This window comes from Myotis yumanensis, unplaced genomic scaffold, assembly GCF_028538775.1.
Source record: "Myotis yumanensis isolate MYYU_CA2020_CCGP unplaced genomic scaffold, mMyoYum1.0.hap1 SCAF_19, whole genome shotgun sequence".
Lineage (NCBI taxonomy): Eukaryota > Metazoa > Chordata > Mammalia > Chiroptera > Vespertilionidae > Myotis > Myotis yumanensis.
In genome coordinates, this window is record NW_027223770.1 from 24,225,042 (window position 1) to 24,241,566 (window position 16,525).

Consider the following 16,525-nt stretch of genomic DNA (forward strand, 5'->3'; position numbering starts at 1 on the left):
GCTGCTTGCTGGGAGTTGTAGTTTAAAACGTAGAGCGGGACTCAGAATCCAGGTTTTCCCGGAATGATCCTGCCCCCTTCAGCTCTCCAGCCAATCAGCAGCGTTAGCCTTGTCCGTAGCTTTGGCCGTTTTACCCCGGACAGGTGACCGCGGCGAAATAGGCCGCGGGCCAGATGTGGGGCGGGAGGGCCGGGGCCTGGCCCCGGGTGTGGGGGTTGTGGCCGCCCGGGGTCCTCGGAAGGAGGCCGCTACGCTGCAGTGCTGCGTCGCTAGCAGGAAGCAGCTCCGCCCAGTGCTGGAACTGCGGCGGCCCCGGGGGCCCCATTCGCGAGGACGGGTTCTTCTGCCCGCAGTGCCGGGCGCTGCAGCCACCGGACCCCACTCGAGACCACTTCAGCCTCATGGACTGGTACGGGAGGCGGTTTCGGGGGACGCGCTGGGCGAGAGAGACGTCGGGAGCTGGCGTGGGCGAGGGCAGGGCCGATCAGGTTGGAGAAGACGGTGGGACCGGTTAGAGAGGTGGGCGGGACCCTAGAGACCGGGCGATGGGGGGCCTGGGGAAATGGAGGGTCGGGTGGGACCGAAAAAGAGGAAACTGCAGGGCGGGCCCGAGGAAAGGGCTTTCAGGGATGGAGAGGTCTATGAAAGGAGGACTGGGGGGCGGGAATAAAGTTAGGGGAGATAGGGGGGGCCGGAGGGAGACTCGAGGGGCGGGGCCCAGGGCAGGGTTACTTGAGGGATGGGGTCAGAACGATTAAATTTGGGTTGAAGCTTTTAAGAAAGGAATACGGGGGTGTGATCCAAGATAAGGGAGTAAAAACGGAGGGAAAAAAAATATATTGTGGGCGGAGTCTAAGTTTGGAAAAGTGAGAATTAGAGAGGGAGGGGACCTGAGAAATGGGTGTTTTTCCTCATTTCTTCCGAAGGTTGAGGAGCTTGGAGAGGTGGTGGTGCAGTTTGGGCAGAGCTAAGCTGACTCTATAGGGCAGGATCTGGGGGTGGAAAGCAAAGGGGATTGGATTAAAACAAGGTGGGTGAGCCCTAGTCGGTTTGGCTCAGTGGATAGAGCATTGGCCTGTGGACTCAAGGGTCCCAGGTTCAATTCCAGTCAAGGGCATATGCCCAGGTTGCAGGCTTGCTCCCCAGTAGGGAGCGTGCAGGAGGCAGCCAATCAATGATTCTCTCTCATCATTGATGTTTCTATCTTTCTCTCCCTTCCTCTCTGAAATCAATAAAAATATTTTTTAAAAAAACAAGGTGGGTGACTGAGATGAAGGGACCGTGGCCTTGGAACGATAGGGTGGGATCTGGCAATGCCCCTTCCACTTAACTCTGGGCCACCGTTAAATTGTAAGCACTGAGATATACTAGTAATTATCCGTTCAAGCACTCATTGGGCACTTAGGATGGGCTGCAGCAACAAAAGTAACCTTTTAAGTTCCCCCCCGGTGCCAAATTAGCATGTTTCCTCTGTGTGGATGACTTGTCCAGGATCTTTGATGACTCCTCATCATCATTCAAGTCGAAGCTCAAATGCAGCTCGTTGTCCACCACATCTACCCCTCTCTCTGACCCTGTTCTGTTTTTTTCTTCACAGAACCTAACACTTTTGGAAAGTATCACTGTTGCATGTTTATTGCCTATCCCTCCCTGGGAACAGGAACGAGGCCCATAGTATACAAACCTATTCATATTTGATGCATGAATTTCATCTCCCGATTTCCTTCCAGCAAACGTTCCTTCAATGTTGACACTGCAAAGCTCCAGCATAGGTACCAGCAGCTACAGCGTCTTGTCCACCCAGATTTCTTCGGCCAGAGGTCTCAGGTAGTCTATTGGCTACTCTTAATCATACCCAAACACATGCGCATTCCGGGTGGGTGGCAGTGGCCTGGCGGTGACTGATTATCAGGGACAGAGCTGGACAGCTAGCTCCACCCTGTGACAGCCAGACCCTAGCCAGCCAGGCCCTGGGCCTGTTCGGCAGAATTAGAACCCATCAGTTGAAAATAAATATAGCTCATCCCGCAGTTCTACTTCGGCCATGTCCTTAGGTTCCTGCCCATCAATATTTTATGAAACAGGGTGTTCTTGTAAGATGGCTGACCTGCATGGTAATAAGACTTATCTTCATCTCCACTCACAGACTGAAAAGGACTTCTCAGAGAAGCATTCGACCCTGGTGAATGACGCCTATAAGACCCTTCTGGCCCCCCTGAGCAGGGGACTATACCTTGTAAGGTGATGTTCCAACCCTTGTATGTGTGACTTACCTGGTGTTCATTGCACTGAGGGACAGTTGCTCCTTATATTTGTCAAAGGAGCCAGTTGGTCCTGGGACCCAAAGATACTACAGGAGTCTAGTTTTCTCTGGATAGTACCTGTAAATCTTACTTGCCCAATTGCATTTAAAAAAAAAACCAAAAACAAAAAAAACCATTTTCTATAAATTTCAAGGATTGGAGGATGATGGCTGTTAGGAAAGTAATTTGGGGGTGTTGAGGGGAAGGCAGAGGTGAATACCTTCGAATTTTAGGATTTAATAGAATCTTTACAAACATTTAGTTCAAACTCACAAGTGGAGGAGTGACTCCCCCAGGGCCACACGCTTCTGAGTAGCAGAAAAGTACCCCGTCCAAGCATTCCTTTCTCAGTCTAAGTTTCCAGCACGCTGCCCTCGCACTTTCATTACCAGGAAAGTCCAGGTTCTCCCCGAGTGGTGTTCTGTTCAGAAGGGTGAGTAGGTTTTATGATGTTGGCCACAGTTTCTTGAACAAAACTTATTTCGCCTGCTTTATGCCCCAATAGCTAAAGCTCCATGGAGTAGAGATTCCTGAAGGAACAGATTATAAAATGGACAATCAATTCCTCATGGAAATAATGGATATCAATGAAAAACTCGCAGAAGCTCAAAGTGAAGCTGCCATTAACGAGTTTGAATCTATTGTCAGAGGTAAAAGATAAAATACCACCAAATGCATTTTATTGCCATTTTGAGTTCATTTCCGGGTTAAGTGAAAAATGAATATAAATGATTCAGGGATTTTTTTTTTTCCTTGAGTATACTGAAACCAATTTTGTCTGGAGGTTAGACCTGGAACATCCCTACCTCTCTGGAATGCAGCCTTGTCTTCTTCATATCATGAGCCTATCTAAATAGAAAAATTAAGATAATGGTTTTCTCTTGCAGCTAAACAGGAAGAATTGACTGACAATTTGAGCAGAGCTTTTGAACAAGGTATTGTCTTCATTTCTTCACTTTCTCAAATATGGGAAGAAATTGTAAGCACTGAGATATAAACATCTGTTCAACACGTAGCTATTATATACCCGTTAACGATGGTTTAATGGGAAGGTATTAAATGTAGATGAGAGTGCATTTTTGCCTTCAGAATTCACAGTCTTGCTGGGAAAACAAGCTGCGTGCCAAAAACAGTGATATGCCAGTGAGAGATTCGATGAGAGAAGTGCTTTCATTCCCTTTGAACAAGTAGAAGATAAGATGAGTGATGGGGGCTGGAACCAACACAGGCAGATTCCGAGGACAAGGCTGCACACTCAACATTTGGCAAAGCCTGCACACCCCTTTTTCTGCAAAGTCCAAGAGAAGAAACCCCTGGCAGAGTTCTGCCCAAGTCACAAAAGTGGGCTGTTCACTTGGTCCCCGCTGTCCTGGCTCTCAGAGGGAAGAGACTCTGTCCATTGCTCACTGTTTTTAAGCAAGAACAACCTTTCCATCCATTCCTGACTGGTGCCACCCCTTAACTAAGAGCATCATGGCCTTTTAGCTTAGGGTTCATCGGAATGCAAGAAGCAGAAAGCCACTCAGGGGAGCCCAGATAAAGGGAAGTTATTGTAAGGATTCAGGGCAACCTCCCGAATCCAAAGAGAAAGGTCCTGTCATGATTGTAGGACAGTGTGATAAGGGCTTTTGTGGGGACAGAACTTGGGAACCAGTTCATCCCATCCTCTTCTCTAAAAACCACTTCTGTCTGCCTCCTCACTGGCATCTGGTGCCCCAAAGAGGCCTTTCCCACCGGGATGACTCTCTAGTCCTCCTTGGCCTATCACCTTATAAGAACAAGGCCTTTCACCATTTGACTAGAGTCCCCTAGACCCAACTCTAGATTCTGGGAGAGGGAATTTGATTGGCCCAGATGTCCAGTCCAGTCCAATCATTTGATCACCTTTTGTTTATTGAGGACTAGCTAAAGCATCTGTTGAGACGGTAGTTATAGGACATTTGCTGAATAATGTGAGGGATCGGGCATTTAATGAGGAGCATCTCTATGGAAACAAAAAGAAAAAAAAGGTTACTGGTTGGAGCAGACTATAAACCAGCGGTTCTCAACCTGTGGGTCGCGAACCCTTTGGGGGTCGAACGACCCTTTCACAGGGGTCGCCTAAGACCATCGGAAAACACATCTATAATTACATATTGTTTTTGTGATTAATCACTATGCTTTAATTATGTTCAATTTGTAACAATGAAATTGGGGGTCCCCACAACATGAGGAACTGTATTAAAGGGTCGCAGCATTAGGAAGGTTGAGAACCACTGCTATAAACCCAGTTTCTGAGTCGAGAGTGCAGCCACTTGAGAAGATGTTGAACTCTTAAGCATCGTTAGGTGGTGACGTGAGGGTGGCAGCGGCAATCTGATGGGTTTCCTGGTTGATGGTTGATGGTGATGGCACAGGCAGCATTGTCACAGTCGTGGCCATTGCCCAGAGCAGAGCGTGGAAGAGGCAGGAGTCCTGGTGGGCTTTCAGGGTGGCCCGTGTTAGCAGGCTTCAGCTGCAGGACTTGTTCAGGGCCTGGAGGAAAGGGGCCATTACAAGACAACCTGAGTCCCAGGAAGGATCTAGGCGGGCAGGCTTTACTTCTTAGTGACACCAACTCAGGAGGGAAGGAGAAAAATTGGAAACATAAGTTTGTAGAGTTGTGGCCAGATACTGAAGAAAACTAGGAGAATTGAGGATTTGGTAAGGGCTGACAAAACGTGTAAGGTGGCTGGATTCCGTTTCATTTACAGGTAAACAACCTCAAAGACAACAAGTCTCGATTCTGATAACCCACAGGAGTGTGTTATTCTTTCCCACTGAAACAAAATTTATCTCCACAGTCACCCCTCCTTTTTAATCAGCGATAAAGAAAGATTATTCTTGTTTACAAAATAGTTTTAGTTTCATTAAGTTTGACCTGATTATTTATGTAACTCCAACAAGAACGATAATCGATCATACAGGCCTTTTAAGTTTTCTTTATGGAAGTTTTTATAAGGAATCTGATGTTGGGCTTTAAAAGCTTCTCAAGTGCTAGGAAGTCAAGCCAAGACTCCTCCATCAGGCTTCATGAACTTCAGTGGGTGAACTCCTCTCTTCTCGAGGTCACCAAAATATCCTGAGCTTCCTGGACTCTCAGAGACTTACTTACCTAAGTCTCTGAACTCTTAAGCCAGATACCAGGCCGGTTTTTTCAAGAGGGCTTTGTAAGCAGTGGCTCCAAAGAGTCAACCGTAGTTCCTTGAAATTGTCTGGTCATGTCTGACTTTAAGCATCATTTTCAAACATGACATTCCAGTCAAAGCTTTCATCATATAACTGGTGTTTTCAACTATGATCTATGACAAAGAGGACAGATTCTTATTGAACAAAACCTCAAAAACAATGAACAAATAACTACTTTGCTAGGAAAATAAGAATACTCCATAATAGTTTAACTTTGTTTATGAAAGTAAAATTTACTAGATTTTATGAGTCATAGATCGCTGAAGAGAAAACAGAACGGGCTTTTCTTACATCTGGAAAATAGAGCATTTAAGAGCCAGCAAAATTTCAAGCAAAATATATAAAAAGTTATAGTCATTCTTTATCAGTTTACTCAATCCCATGTAATTAATTGTATTCTACTTAATCTTGGGTTAGCAGTTTTATGAACCCACTGGCTTTTAGAAATTCTGGTTTAGTTTATTGGTTTGATTTCAGAGTTATTAAACAATGCCATGAGAAGCCTGTATTCCTGAGTACTTGGCACAGTCCTTTCTCATGAATCTTCAAGACAGGCCCTTTTTGTTAAACACAAGTGGTCTGGCCTGTAGCTGGTTGCAAAATCCTTTAGGAAAGCAGCAGAGCAAAACAACTATCTGTGGGTAGCAAAAGATTTAGTGAAAGTGCCCATAGTTAAAGATCTGATGAAAGTTCATTGTAAAAATAACACAATTGGCAAGGAAATCTGGTTGTTTCTGTGACATACACATTTTTAAAATAATAACTTGATTAATAACATTTTACCAAGACATATTATGGGTAGTGGTGGCATTGATAAATTTCTATGAAGTATACAATTTCTGAAATAATAACGTTTTACCATACAAATATAACCTAGGGAAAATTAAGTATCTTTTCTTCGACATCTCAGAGGATGTAAGGGAGCTAAAGGGAAGATGGCGGGTGGTGAAGGAGGAAAGAGGAGTGGGGTGAGGGGAAGGAGAGGTCTTGAAGGAGATAGTTTGAGGAGATCTTAAGTTTCCCAAAGAGCCACAAAAGTTCCTAAGTAAAGTCAGACGATCTAAGAAATGGACACAGCACCATGGTGACGTACAGTCAGCAGGAGTTCGAGAAGGGAGGTTTCAGTCGATTGAGAAGTTCTCATGGAGGAGCTGACTCAAATAGAACAAAGAGGCCTCACAAAGAGCCAGGAAAAAAAAATTCCAGCCTGGGAGCCAATCCTCGCTGGAAACAGGGAGCCCGGAAGGATTCTAGCCCAGAATCTAGGGCAGTGAGGGCGAACCTTTTGAGCTCGGCGTGTCAGCATTTGAAAAACCCTAACTTAACTCTGGTGCCATGTCACATATAGAAATTTTTTGATCTTTGCAACCATAGTAAAACAAAGACTTATATTTTTGATATTTATTTTATATAGTTAAATGCCATTTAACAAAGAAAAATCAACCAAAAAAATGAGTTCGCGTGTCACCTCTGACACCCGTGTCATAGGTCGCCATCACTGCTCTAGGGGATACCTTTCAAAAGAAGCCTGGGACGCTGACCCAGCTTCAGAGAGTCTACTCAGGATTGCCAGAATCAAAATCTGTCTTCACAGTGCTTCAGACATTTGTCTGGAGAATTGGAGCTGTACTCACCACCAAGTACCCAAATAAGCATCAGATGAGAGACCAGACAAGGGCCTCTGCATGTTGAAAGGCCCGGCTGTCACAACCAGGGGTTCGATGGTGTTTCCCATCCAGATCCGAGTCACGGTGCTGGATAATTGTCAACGATAAACAAAGCCAGACACCAAAGTGCTAAGTGCAGATTTGAATCAGTAATAACTATCGCATTAGGGAAAAGAGTCCACTGGGAACTAAACGCAGCTACAGTTTGTGGCTGGGCGCTTTAAAGGGAGAATGAGGAAATGCGGTGGTGGTGCACAGGAGGTCAGAGGGATCTGGGAAGTGAAAAATGCCAAAGCAGGAAGTGGGGGTGGGGGTGGGGGGGGTTGGTCCATGTGAAACCCATCTGGGATTGCTAACTGGCACTTACTGAAGTTAGGCTCCTACCCTCCCTGGGAAACAGAAACCCTATCCTTTCATATTGGCTGCAATAAATAGTCAGTTCTTCTGTCAGCCTTGAGTTTACTTGGGGAGGCATTTTAAGAGGGTCTAGATCTAGGATTATCTGGGGATGTGGCCTTGACTTACTAGAAGCTATGTTATCATATGTTAGTATAGGTCAAGGTTGAGACCTAGTTGAGAAGAGAGTTCAGAGGAGTCTGGCTAGACTTGGATCAAGGACGTGATTCTTGTCAATACCCATGTTCATAGGATTTTTCACAATAGCTAACAAGTGTCCATCAATAATTGAACAGATAAACAAAATATGACATATCCATACAATGGAATATTCTTCAGCCTTAAAAAGGCAGGAGATTCTGACACATGCTCCAACATAGATGAACTTGCCCAGCCCTCCAGAGGTGGGGGCTCAACTTTAATCCAGCTCTTTAATCAATAGACTTAGTTTTATTCTTGCCTGAGATGAAGTCTCACATTAATGTCTCTGTTTATTTCAGATGATTTTGAAAAAGCCAAGGAAATTTTAACAAAGATGAGATACTTTTCAAATATAGAAGAAAAGATCAAGTTAAAGATGATTCCCCTCTAATTGTTGCTGATTTTTTAAAAAATAAAGTTCTTATTTATTTCTTTTCTGGCTTCTGCTAGATTACTTTAACTGCTTCTATCATCTTAATTAAACATGTGGCTCAAGCATTAATGGATGGCAAGGTTTGTCATGCCAGCAGAAACAGACGAACCAGAGTTTGGTCAATTTTTCATGTGATGCTGACACACCATGCCCCTAGCTAGACCAATAGATGAGGAGGTGGGGACGGGGCCGACGTGAGGCCCTAGAGGAGGGTTGGGCAAACTTTTTCTGCAAAAGGAGAGGAAGTACATACCTTAGGCTTAGCCAGCCATAGGCCTGGTAGCACTTTACATAATAGGCATTGGACTAGATGTGCCCATGGGCTTGCCAACCTTTGCCCTAGAGCCACACCTTCCTAATGGCTAGACCAGGGGTCCTCAAACTTTTTAAACAGGGGGCCAGTTCACTGTCCCTCAGACCGTTGGAGGGCCGGACTATAGTTTCAAAAAAAAACTATGAACAAATTCCTATGCACACTGCACATATCTTATTTTGAAGTAAAAAAACAAAACGGGAACAAATACAATATTTGTATTTGCCTGTGGCCCGCGGGCCGTAGTTTGAGGACCCCTGGGCTAGACCTTCAGGACATCGTTTGGTAACATGCAAAGCTGCCTAAGGGTCTCTGGCCTACATTTCAAAATGTAGTTACTATTACCAAGAACCAGTCTGGTGTTAAACACTTAACCACATTTTCAGCTCCACCTTGAAGTAAAGCACTTTTAATTTCTCTGGACAGTTGACAATCTCTTGTCATGATTTCCATGTTCTTCTAACCCAGCCTGAAGCAACTCCACTTCCCTTTCTGGATCTTTGGAAATTCAGTTTTAAGTTCTTGATTATTTCCAGAACAACAACAAAAAAGGTATTCTTTAAGTCTCTGAATCAAAGATTCAAATAGAAAATTCTGATTTTAAAATTCCAGGAAACAATATTCAAACTCTTGGAGAGAATTGCTTGTTTATAACTAAAAATCCAGGGTTCTGAACCATGGTTTCCATACGACCAGAGCTTAACACTGCAGCTCCTTCGCATCCTCCCTCATCCTTGTCTAAGAATTCGTATCTTCTGAATCCTGACCCAGTAACATTTGAGGATTTATGGATCTTCTGAAGGAAAATGGACCACAACAGCTGTCTGCTTAATGGTACTTGGGGATATCAGTACAATCTCTAACCCCTCACAATTTACAAGGAGAATGAGTTACTTGTCTGCAAACACACAGGGAGTCCTTTACGTAAATAATTACAACGCAAGCAAATGTCCTGGCTAAAGTGGGTTCTTCTGTAAAGGAGATGAAAGGAGTGTTTGATATACTTCCACAGACAATCTTTATTCCTTCTTCAGAACAATGATCGGGACCAAAACAATCTGACCGCAAAAAGAAATTAGATAAATATTGGCTCAAATCACATCTCTGGAGGAACTTCAAAGAAACTTCCCTTACCTGTTGCCATCAACAGGAAAGGTCACTGGGCTTCCCAGCAAGTCATTTCTGACTTGGGGAATAAATAAAAAAAGACTTTATTTCTGAGTCATGGCTTCTAAGTCCGTGGGATTACTCCCCACCCCCAACCCCCTTGCAAAATCTTTCCCTTTTGTTCTAAACTCTTCCATTTAGTTGGATTTCTAAAGCCAGGAACACTTTCAAGTGTCCCCTGACAAAGCCCTATGGGTGGTATGCTTCTGAGAGGTTAGCAGCCCTATTTGGATTCAAGTTTCTGGCTCAGTGAAGCAAATGAAAGCACCCACCTCCCACCGCCACATCATTCCTAATATAGTGTCAGAACCAATCAGAGGTCTTGACTAATTTGAGACTCTCTGCTCCTGTCAGACAGGCATAGTGTTAGGGACCAAGTGTATGTGTCCCCGCCTCCCCACCCTCACCCCCCGCCCCCAAATGCCTCTTTGAAGCCCTTACCCCAGTGTGGCTGTATTTGGAGATGGTGCCTCTAGGAAAGTTATTAAAGTTAAGTGAGATCATAAATGTGGGGCCGTAATTCGATAGGTTCAGTATCCTTAGAAAAGAAACCAGACAGCTCCCTTGTTCACTCTACCCACATTCACGCGCTGGGGAAAGGCCCTGTGAAAAAGCCAGAAAGAAGGCTGCCATGTATAAGTCAGGAAGAGTCTCCTCCCCAGAAACTGAAACTCCCCAAGAGGGGCACCTTTATCTTGGACTTCCAGCATCCAGACCCTGAGAAAATTAATTCCTGCTAGTTAAGCCGTCTAGTCATGGTAGCCTGAGCTGACTAATACACCTGGGTTTCAATCCTAGCTCTGTCACTCACTTGCTGTACATCATTGTGCTAAGTTTCATTTCTTCTTTAAAATAGTGATGCCCTAACCGGTGTGGCTTAGTGGATAGAGCGTCAGCCTGCAGACTCAAGGGTCCCAGGTTCGATTCCAGTCAAGGACATGTACCTTGGTTGCGGGCACATCCCCAGTAGGAGGCAGCTGATCGATGTTTCTCTCTCATCAATGTTTCTAACTCTCTATCCCTCTCCCTTCCTCTCTGTAAAAAAAATCAATAAAATATATTTTTAAAAAATAAAAATAAAATAGTGATAATAATAGTACCTATCTCAGAGTTGTTGTGAACATTTCTTCTTGAATCAGTTTTGTGTTTTTCTGGGAATTAATCCACTTTTAAAAAATATTTTTTTATTGATTTCAGAGAGGATGGGAGGAGAGATAGAAACATCAATCATGAAAGAATCATTGATCAACTGCCTCCTGCACACCCTCTACTGGGGATCGAGTCCACAACCCTAGCATATGCCCTGACCAGGAATTGAACCGTGATCTCCTGGTAGATAGATCAACGCTCAACCACTGAGCCACACCAGCTGGGATAGGAATTTATCCATTTAATCTAAATTATCTAATTTGTTGGCATATATTTGTACAAAGTATTCACTTATAATCCCCTCTTTCATTCCTAATTTTAGTAATTTGAGTCTTTACTTTCTGCTTCTTTTAGTCAATCCAGCAGCTAAAGGTTTGTCAATTGTGTTCATCTTGTCAAAGAACCAACTTTTTATTTCACTGATTTTTCTCTATGCTTTCTATTCTCTATTTCATTTATTTCTGCTCTAATCTTTATTCTTTCCTCCCTTCAGCTTGCTTTGGGTTTAGTTTGATGGAAGTTTTAGATAATTGATTTGAGATCTTTTCTAAAATAGGCATTTATAACTGTAAATTCTCCTAGCCATTGCTTTTACTGAATCACCTACATTTCGGTATGTTGCATTTTCATTTTCATTCATCCCAAAGCATTTTCTAATTTCCCCTGTGATTTCCTCTTTCACCCTTTCATTCTACCAGGTTTTAATGAAAGCAAGTTTCATCAAAAAATCTGCCTCCAGTAAAGGACATTTAGCAAGTAGGAATGAAATAGCCAAGCCACATATTCTAGAAATAATCAAGTTCCACCTCGGTTCCTCTTTGTTTTTCAAAACATGTTTCCTCTGAGGCCAATGAAAAGCGTCCTAGTGGCAGGATATGACCAAGAACTCTCCCCACCAGTAGGGGGCACAGGACCACTTAAGAATCAAACCTGGGGTGCCATCTTGAGTATAGGAGATGGAAGAGCTCGCTGGATTTCTATGCCTTATTAATGTCAGGATAGAAACACCTCCAGTAATTCTAACATATATATTAGAGGCCTGATCTCCGGTCGCCGGCACCTGGGACCTGGGCTTTCCTCACAGCCCCAGCTTCCTGCGGAAGGTCGTCCAGAAGGACAGCTGGTCTAATTAGCATATTATGCTTTTATGATTGTAGAGCTATATGTAAAATCTTAAATACCACTCATGTTACCCACAAAAAACTCATTGTAACATTGCTGATGTTAATGAGCAGTGAGATAGCTCCCGCACTTGTAGGAGCTGCCTTTGATTAAATGTCCTTGACATTGTGGTTGGGAGCAGCATACCTGCCCCAGGGTGGATCAATGCCAACACACACATTCTCTCACACTTTGCATGCAGAAATATTATAAAGAAAATTGTAGACCACATCACAGTGTAATGCAGGGGCAAATGCTTATGAATCAATCCAGTTTTATCTTTTTAAACACATGTGAGAGCTGTGAGAACAAAGTATAATAAATAGCCAGGAATGCGTACAGGAGCCCCCTCCATTGTTCCTCGGGACAATGTGGAAACAAGGGAGAAGGTTCACTGCTCCGTCCAATTGCCCATTTATTCTGCCCCCGTCACGGGCACCAAGGAAACCATGGAACACTGTGGGCATTCTCATTGATGTTAACCCCCGAGAGCCGTGTGAAAATCCCTCATTTCCTACTTTCAAGCCTGCTCTTGGCAGAATACATTGCATAAGGTTCTCCAAGACTTTAAAACAGGACCACTCGTCATTGTAATCTACAATAGTTCCTTTCTTCTGGCTCCAAAAGCACCACAAACATTTGATATACTGGAAAGGTCTGTTTGGATGTAAAAGATGGCAGTTGTTAGCAGGGAGAAGGATAAACGTATCCAAGTTTCAAGGTAAGAGAGAGGAAAAGAGAGAAATTCAATAGAAAACGGAAGAAAATCCAAATTGCTAGATGCAGATATCAGGTGGGGAGTGGGGAGATACAAAGCTGGGGAGGCGGGAAGGGGAGGGATCTTGAAGGAATGCGGAGCCTGAAGGAGGTTGGACCTTCTCCCAAGAGTAATAGGGAGTTAGGGAAGGGTTTAAAGCAGGGGTGGCATGGTGGACAAATATGTCTGGCTATATTGTGGCTAATGGGCTGCAGGGGCAAGAGTAGAACAAAGAGAACAGCTAGGAGGCTCCAGCAGGCAAGAGATAATGAATTGGGTCATGATAATACTGATAGCCCTAGTTCTTCTGCAGAGTCCTACTTGCTTACAAGAGGAAGCTACCACCCACTGGGACCGTGCTTACCAAGCAGGTGGTAGTATCTGCCATGTCCTTCCTCTTCTGCTCCAGGTTCCCTTGGACCTGAGGAGTCATGTGACGATGCCTCATCGCCACCATCAGTACTCAGGATGACAATGACAATGTCCAGATGACCTAAGTGAATCAACAAATAATTAAGGAAGAAAGCAGACAGGAAGTAAAGGAGACTCAAGAGATAGGCAAATCCAATGCAATGTTGAATCATGATGCCATCAACCCAACTATAAAAAGACATTTGGGGGCACTTGGAAAAATAGGACTACTGAATAGATGATTTTAAAGCATTATTACTAATTTTGTTACGCACGGTAATAGCATTGTAATTATGTTTTTTGGAAAAATATTCGTTAGAGATAAACACTAATGCATTTATAAATAAAATATGCTTTAAAATAATAGTGAAAAACTCCCATGCCTTAACACAACATTTCCTGTTAACATATTACAGCCTCCTTTTCGTTCTCATATACACACTTTTTCTTCTTCAAACTAGTAGCCATAATACACCAGTACTTTTATGATCTGGGGTTAAAATTCCTTTACTTACAACTGAGGGAATTGGGAACCATAACTTGCCTCAATTTCCTCATCTGTAAAATGGAAGTAATAAAAGCATCTGATTTGAAGTTACTGTGTGAAATACTTGACTTTTTCTGAGCAAAAAGCACTTACAAATAGGAAGTACCTAATAAACTATTAATTCTAATACATTGCCTGATAAGGGGTATACAGCCTGGTATCGAATTCTGAATGAACGAATGAATCTGGATAGGCATTCAATAAATAGAGAAAAAAATTCAGAATATATAGAGAGTAGGACTCCCTTTTTATAAATACATATTTATACGTGTATATAATATCATCTAGCAGGATATTTTTTTAAGTGAGGAATGAGGTGACCATTTGTAGAAATGATCCCCAGGAGAATCCCTTTTTTTAAAAAAAAATACATTTTTATTGATTTAAGAGAGGAAGGGAAAGGGAGAGAGATAGAAACAGCAATGATGACAGAGAATCTTCTATTGCCTCCTGCATGCCCCCTGGGTATGTGCCCTGACCAGGAATTGAACCGTGACCTCTTGGTTCATAGGTAGGCGCTCAACCATTGAGCCATGCCAGCCGGCCAGGAGACTACCTTTTATTTTTATTATTTTTTTAAAATATATTTTATTGATTTTTTTACAGAGAGGAAGGGAGAGGGATAGAGAGTTAGAAACATCGATGAGAGAGAAACATCGATCAGTTGCCTCCTGCACACCCCCTACTGGGGATGTGCCCGCAACCAGGGTACATACCCTTGACCGGAATCGAACCTGGGACCCTTCAGTCCGCAGGCCGATGCTCTATCCACTGAGCCAAACCGGTTTGGCTACCTTTTATTTTTTTTTTTTTTATTTTTTTTATAATGAAGCATGCCTCTTAATTTTCTTTAAATATATTTTATTGATTTTTTTTTAGAGGGGGAGAGGGAGAGAGAGATAGAAACATCAATGATGAGAGAGAATCATTGATTGGCTGCCTCCTGCACGCTCCCTACTGGGGATCAAGACCGCAACCCAGGCATGTGCCCTTGGCTGGAATTGAACCTGAGACCCTTCAGTCCACAGGCCGACACTCTATCCATTGAACCAAACCAGCTAGGGCAAGCAGACTACCTTTTAAATCCAGTTGGATAAATGGGAGGTTAACTAAGGGGGGGCAAAACTGGATTGTAAATGCCACTAAGAAAATGTAAACCTAATCCATTATTTACATTAGGCAAAAGAGGTTCATTCATTTTTTTTTCTTAGACCATTATGAGAGCAATGGGAATAGAGAAAGATAATCTGGAAGCATTTCACAAATAAAGCTGATAGGACTTGCTAACTGATTAAATACAGGGGTGAAAACAAAAGGGGCATCGATGATACTTAGATTTTTGGTTAGAAGGAGAGAAGCATCTTCTGACAGCTGATACTGGCCTGGTGCTATCAGGCGGGACTTGGTGTCTTCCTGTTAAACAGCTTCTCAGAATGTCCACATCAAACAAGGTCTGAGATGTGACTTTAATGGATCAAGATAAAAACAAGAGTACTTCATAACCATATCTGAGTACACACAACCATGTGCACATTGTTTAAACCACAAATGGACCCATATCCCCCTATCCTGGCTAACAGGAAGAACTTGCTTCTTTATCAAGTATGGGTTTAGCCTACCTTCATTCCTCACACCTTCTAGAGAAGATTGGCAGAATTAGCCCTGCTTCCTGACAATATTAATTCCAGAACCTTCCTCCAAAGCACCCAAGGCAGCCCAAATCCTATAAAAAGCTGCCCTTCCTGAGAGACTCCCTCACTAGAAGGGGTCAATAAACACATCTTTGTTCAATTATAGATGCGATCTTGGTGGTGTCTGGCTGCTGGGCATTGACATTGGCACAAACAACTCGGACTGGACGGTGGTGCCATTCCCTGAGATGGGAAAAGTAGGGCATAATCAGTGGTTGGGGTTGACCCACTCTGCTCGCCCCTTGGGCAAGCCTATGTCTCGGGATGCCCCAGGCAGAAGCTGGAAGACTTTGCACAAGCACTCTGAGGTCTTTACTGACCCTCCCTGCTGTTCCCTCTAAGGCAGCGGTTCTCAACCTGTGGGTCGAGACCCCTTTGGGGGTCGAATGACCCTTTCACAGGGGTTGCCTAAGACCATCGGAAAACACATATATAATTACATATTGTTTTTGTGATTAATCACTATGCTTTAATTATGTTCAATTTATAACCATAAAATTGGGGGTCACCACAACATGAGGAACTGTATTAAAGGGTCACGGCATTAGGAAGGTTGAGAACCACTGCTCTAAGGCATCACCGACTTCATTTATATTAAAATACTGGAGGCCCGGTGCAAACTCGTGCACAGGTGGGGTCCGGCCAGCCTGCCCCGAGTTTGGGCCAGGCTGGCCAGGGGGGGGGGAGGGCCGCGGGAGGTTGGCCAGCTGGCCCCGCCCCCTGGTCAAACTCCCAATCGAATTCCAGGTAAGGGGACAATTTACATATTAACCTTTTATTAGATAGGACAGAAGGAATTAATGGCTGATATTTAATGAATCTGTACCCTGTGCTGAGAAGAGTTCCAAAGGCTCTATACGTTTAATTCACTTACTTCTCCCATCAACCCTAGGAAGATAGGCACTATTATTATCGGGTTTTACTACTGAGAAAACAGAGGTGCGGATGACATACCTTGTGAAGGGAGGATTCGAACCTAGGTCATGCCAAAGCCTGACAGAGCCATCCTCAAGCGTTAGCCGGCTCAACCAAGGCAGCCATCTTGTTTGTAGTTCCCCAGGACTGCAAGTCCCAGCATTCCTCGCGGCAGCAGCTCTCCACACACAACAAATCCCAGCGTGC

The 16,525-nt window shown here is 43.8% G+C and overlaps 1 protein-coding gene and 1 long non-coding RNA gene across 6 annotated transcripts; one reads left to right on the plus strand and one right to left on the minus strand.

Moving 5' to 3' along the window:
* The first annotated feature begins 113 nt into the window (after positions 1–113).
* Positions 114–13,689, plus strand: HSCB (HscB mitochondrial iron-sulfur cluster cochaperone). 5 transcript variants are annotated; one of them, XM_070399317.1, is made up of 6 exons: positions 114–409; positions 1,731–1,827; positions 2,147–2,236; positions 2,809–2,953; positions 3,191–3,238; positions 13,164–13,689. In XM_070399317.1, exons 1-6 carry the CDS (start codon positions 174–176, stop codon positions 13,244–13,246), a joined length of 699 nt encoding a protein of 232 aa, XP_070255418.1. In that variant the 5' UTR covers positions 114–173; the 3' UTR covers positions 13,247–13,689. The 5 variants fall into 5 exon arrangements, with proteins under 5 accessions (XP_070255418.1, XP_070255417.1, XP_070255420.1 ...); XM_070399316.1 differs by lacking the exon at positions 13,164–13,689 and adding an exon at positions 8,074–8,211; XM_070399318.1 differs by lacking the exon at positions 13,164–13,689 and adding an exon at positions 8,074–8,211 and having other exon boundaries at positions 320–409; positions 1,598–1,827.
* Positions 4,083–16,456, minus strand: LOC138997625 (uncharacterized). The gene is made up of 3 exons (XR_011469004.1): positions 16,358–16,456; positions 13,119–13,247; positions 4,083–4,817 (listed from the first exon to the last, which is right to left on the minus strand). It is a non-coding gene; the product is annotated as an uncharacterized lncRNA (long non-coding RNA).
* Positions 16,457–16,525: the final 69 nt, after the last annotated feature.

Coding starts and splice junctions, on each gene's coding strand:
- HSCB (XM_070399316.1), top strand. CDS start 174: ATGTGGGGCGGGAGGGCCGGGGCCTGGCCCCGGGTGTGGGGGTTGTGG. Junction 410..1,730: donor CACTTCAGCCTCATGGACTG/GTACGGGAGGCG, acceptor ATTTCCTTCCAG/CAAACGTTCCTTCAATGTTG. Junction 2,954..3,190: donor GTTTGAATCTATTGTCAGAG/GTAAAAGATAAA, acceptor TTTCTCTTGCAG/CTAAACAGGAAGAATTGACT.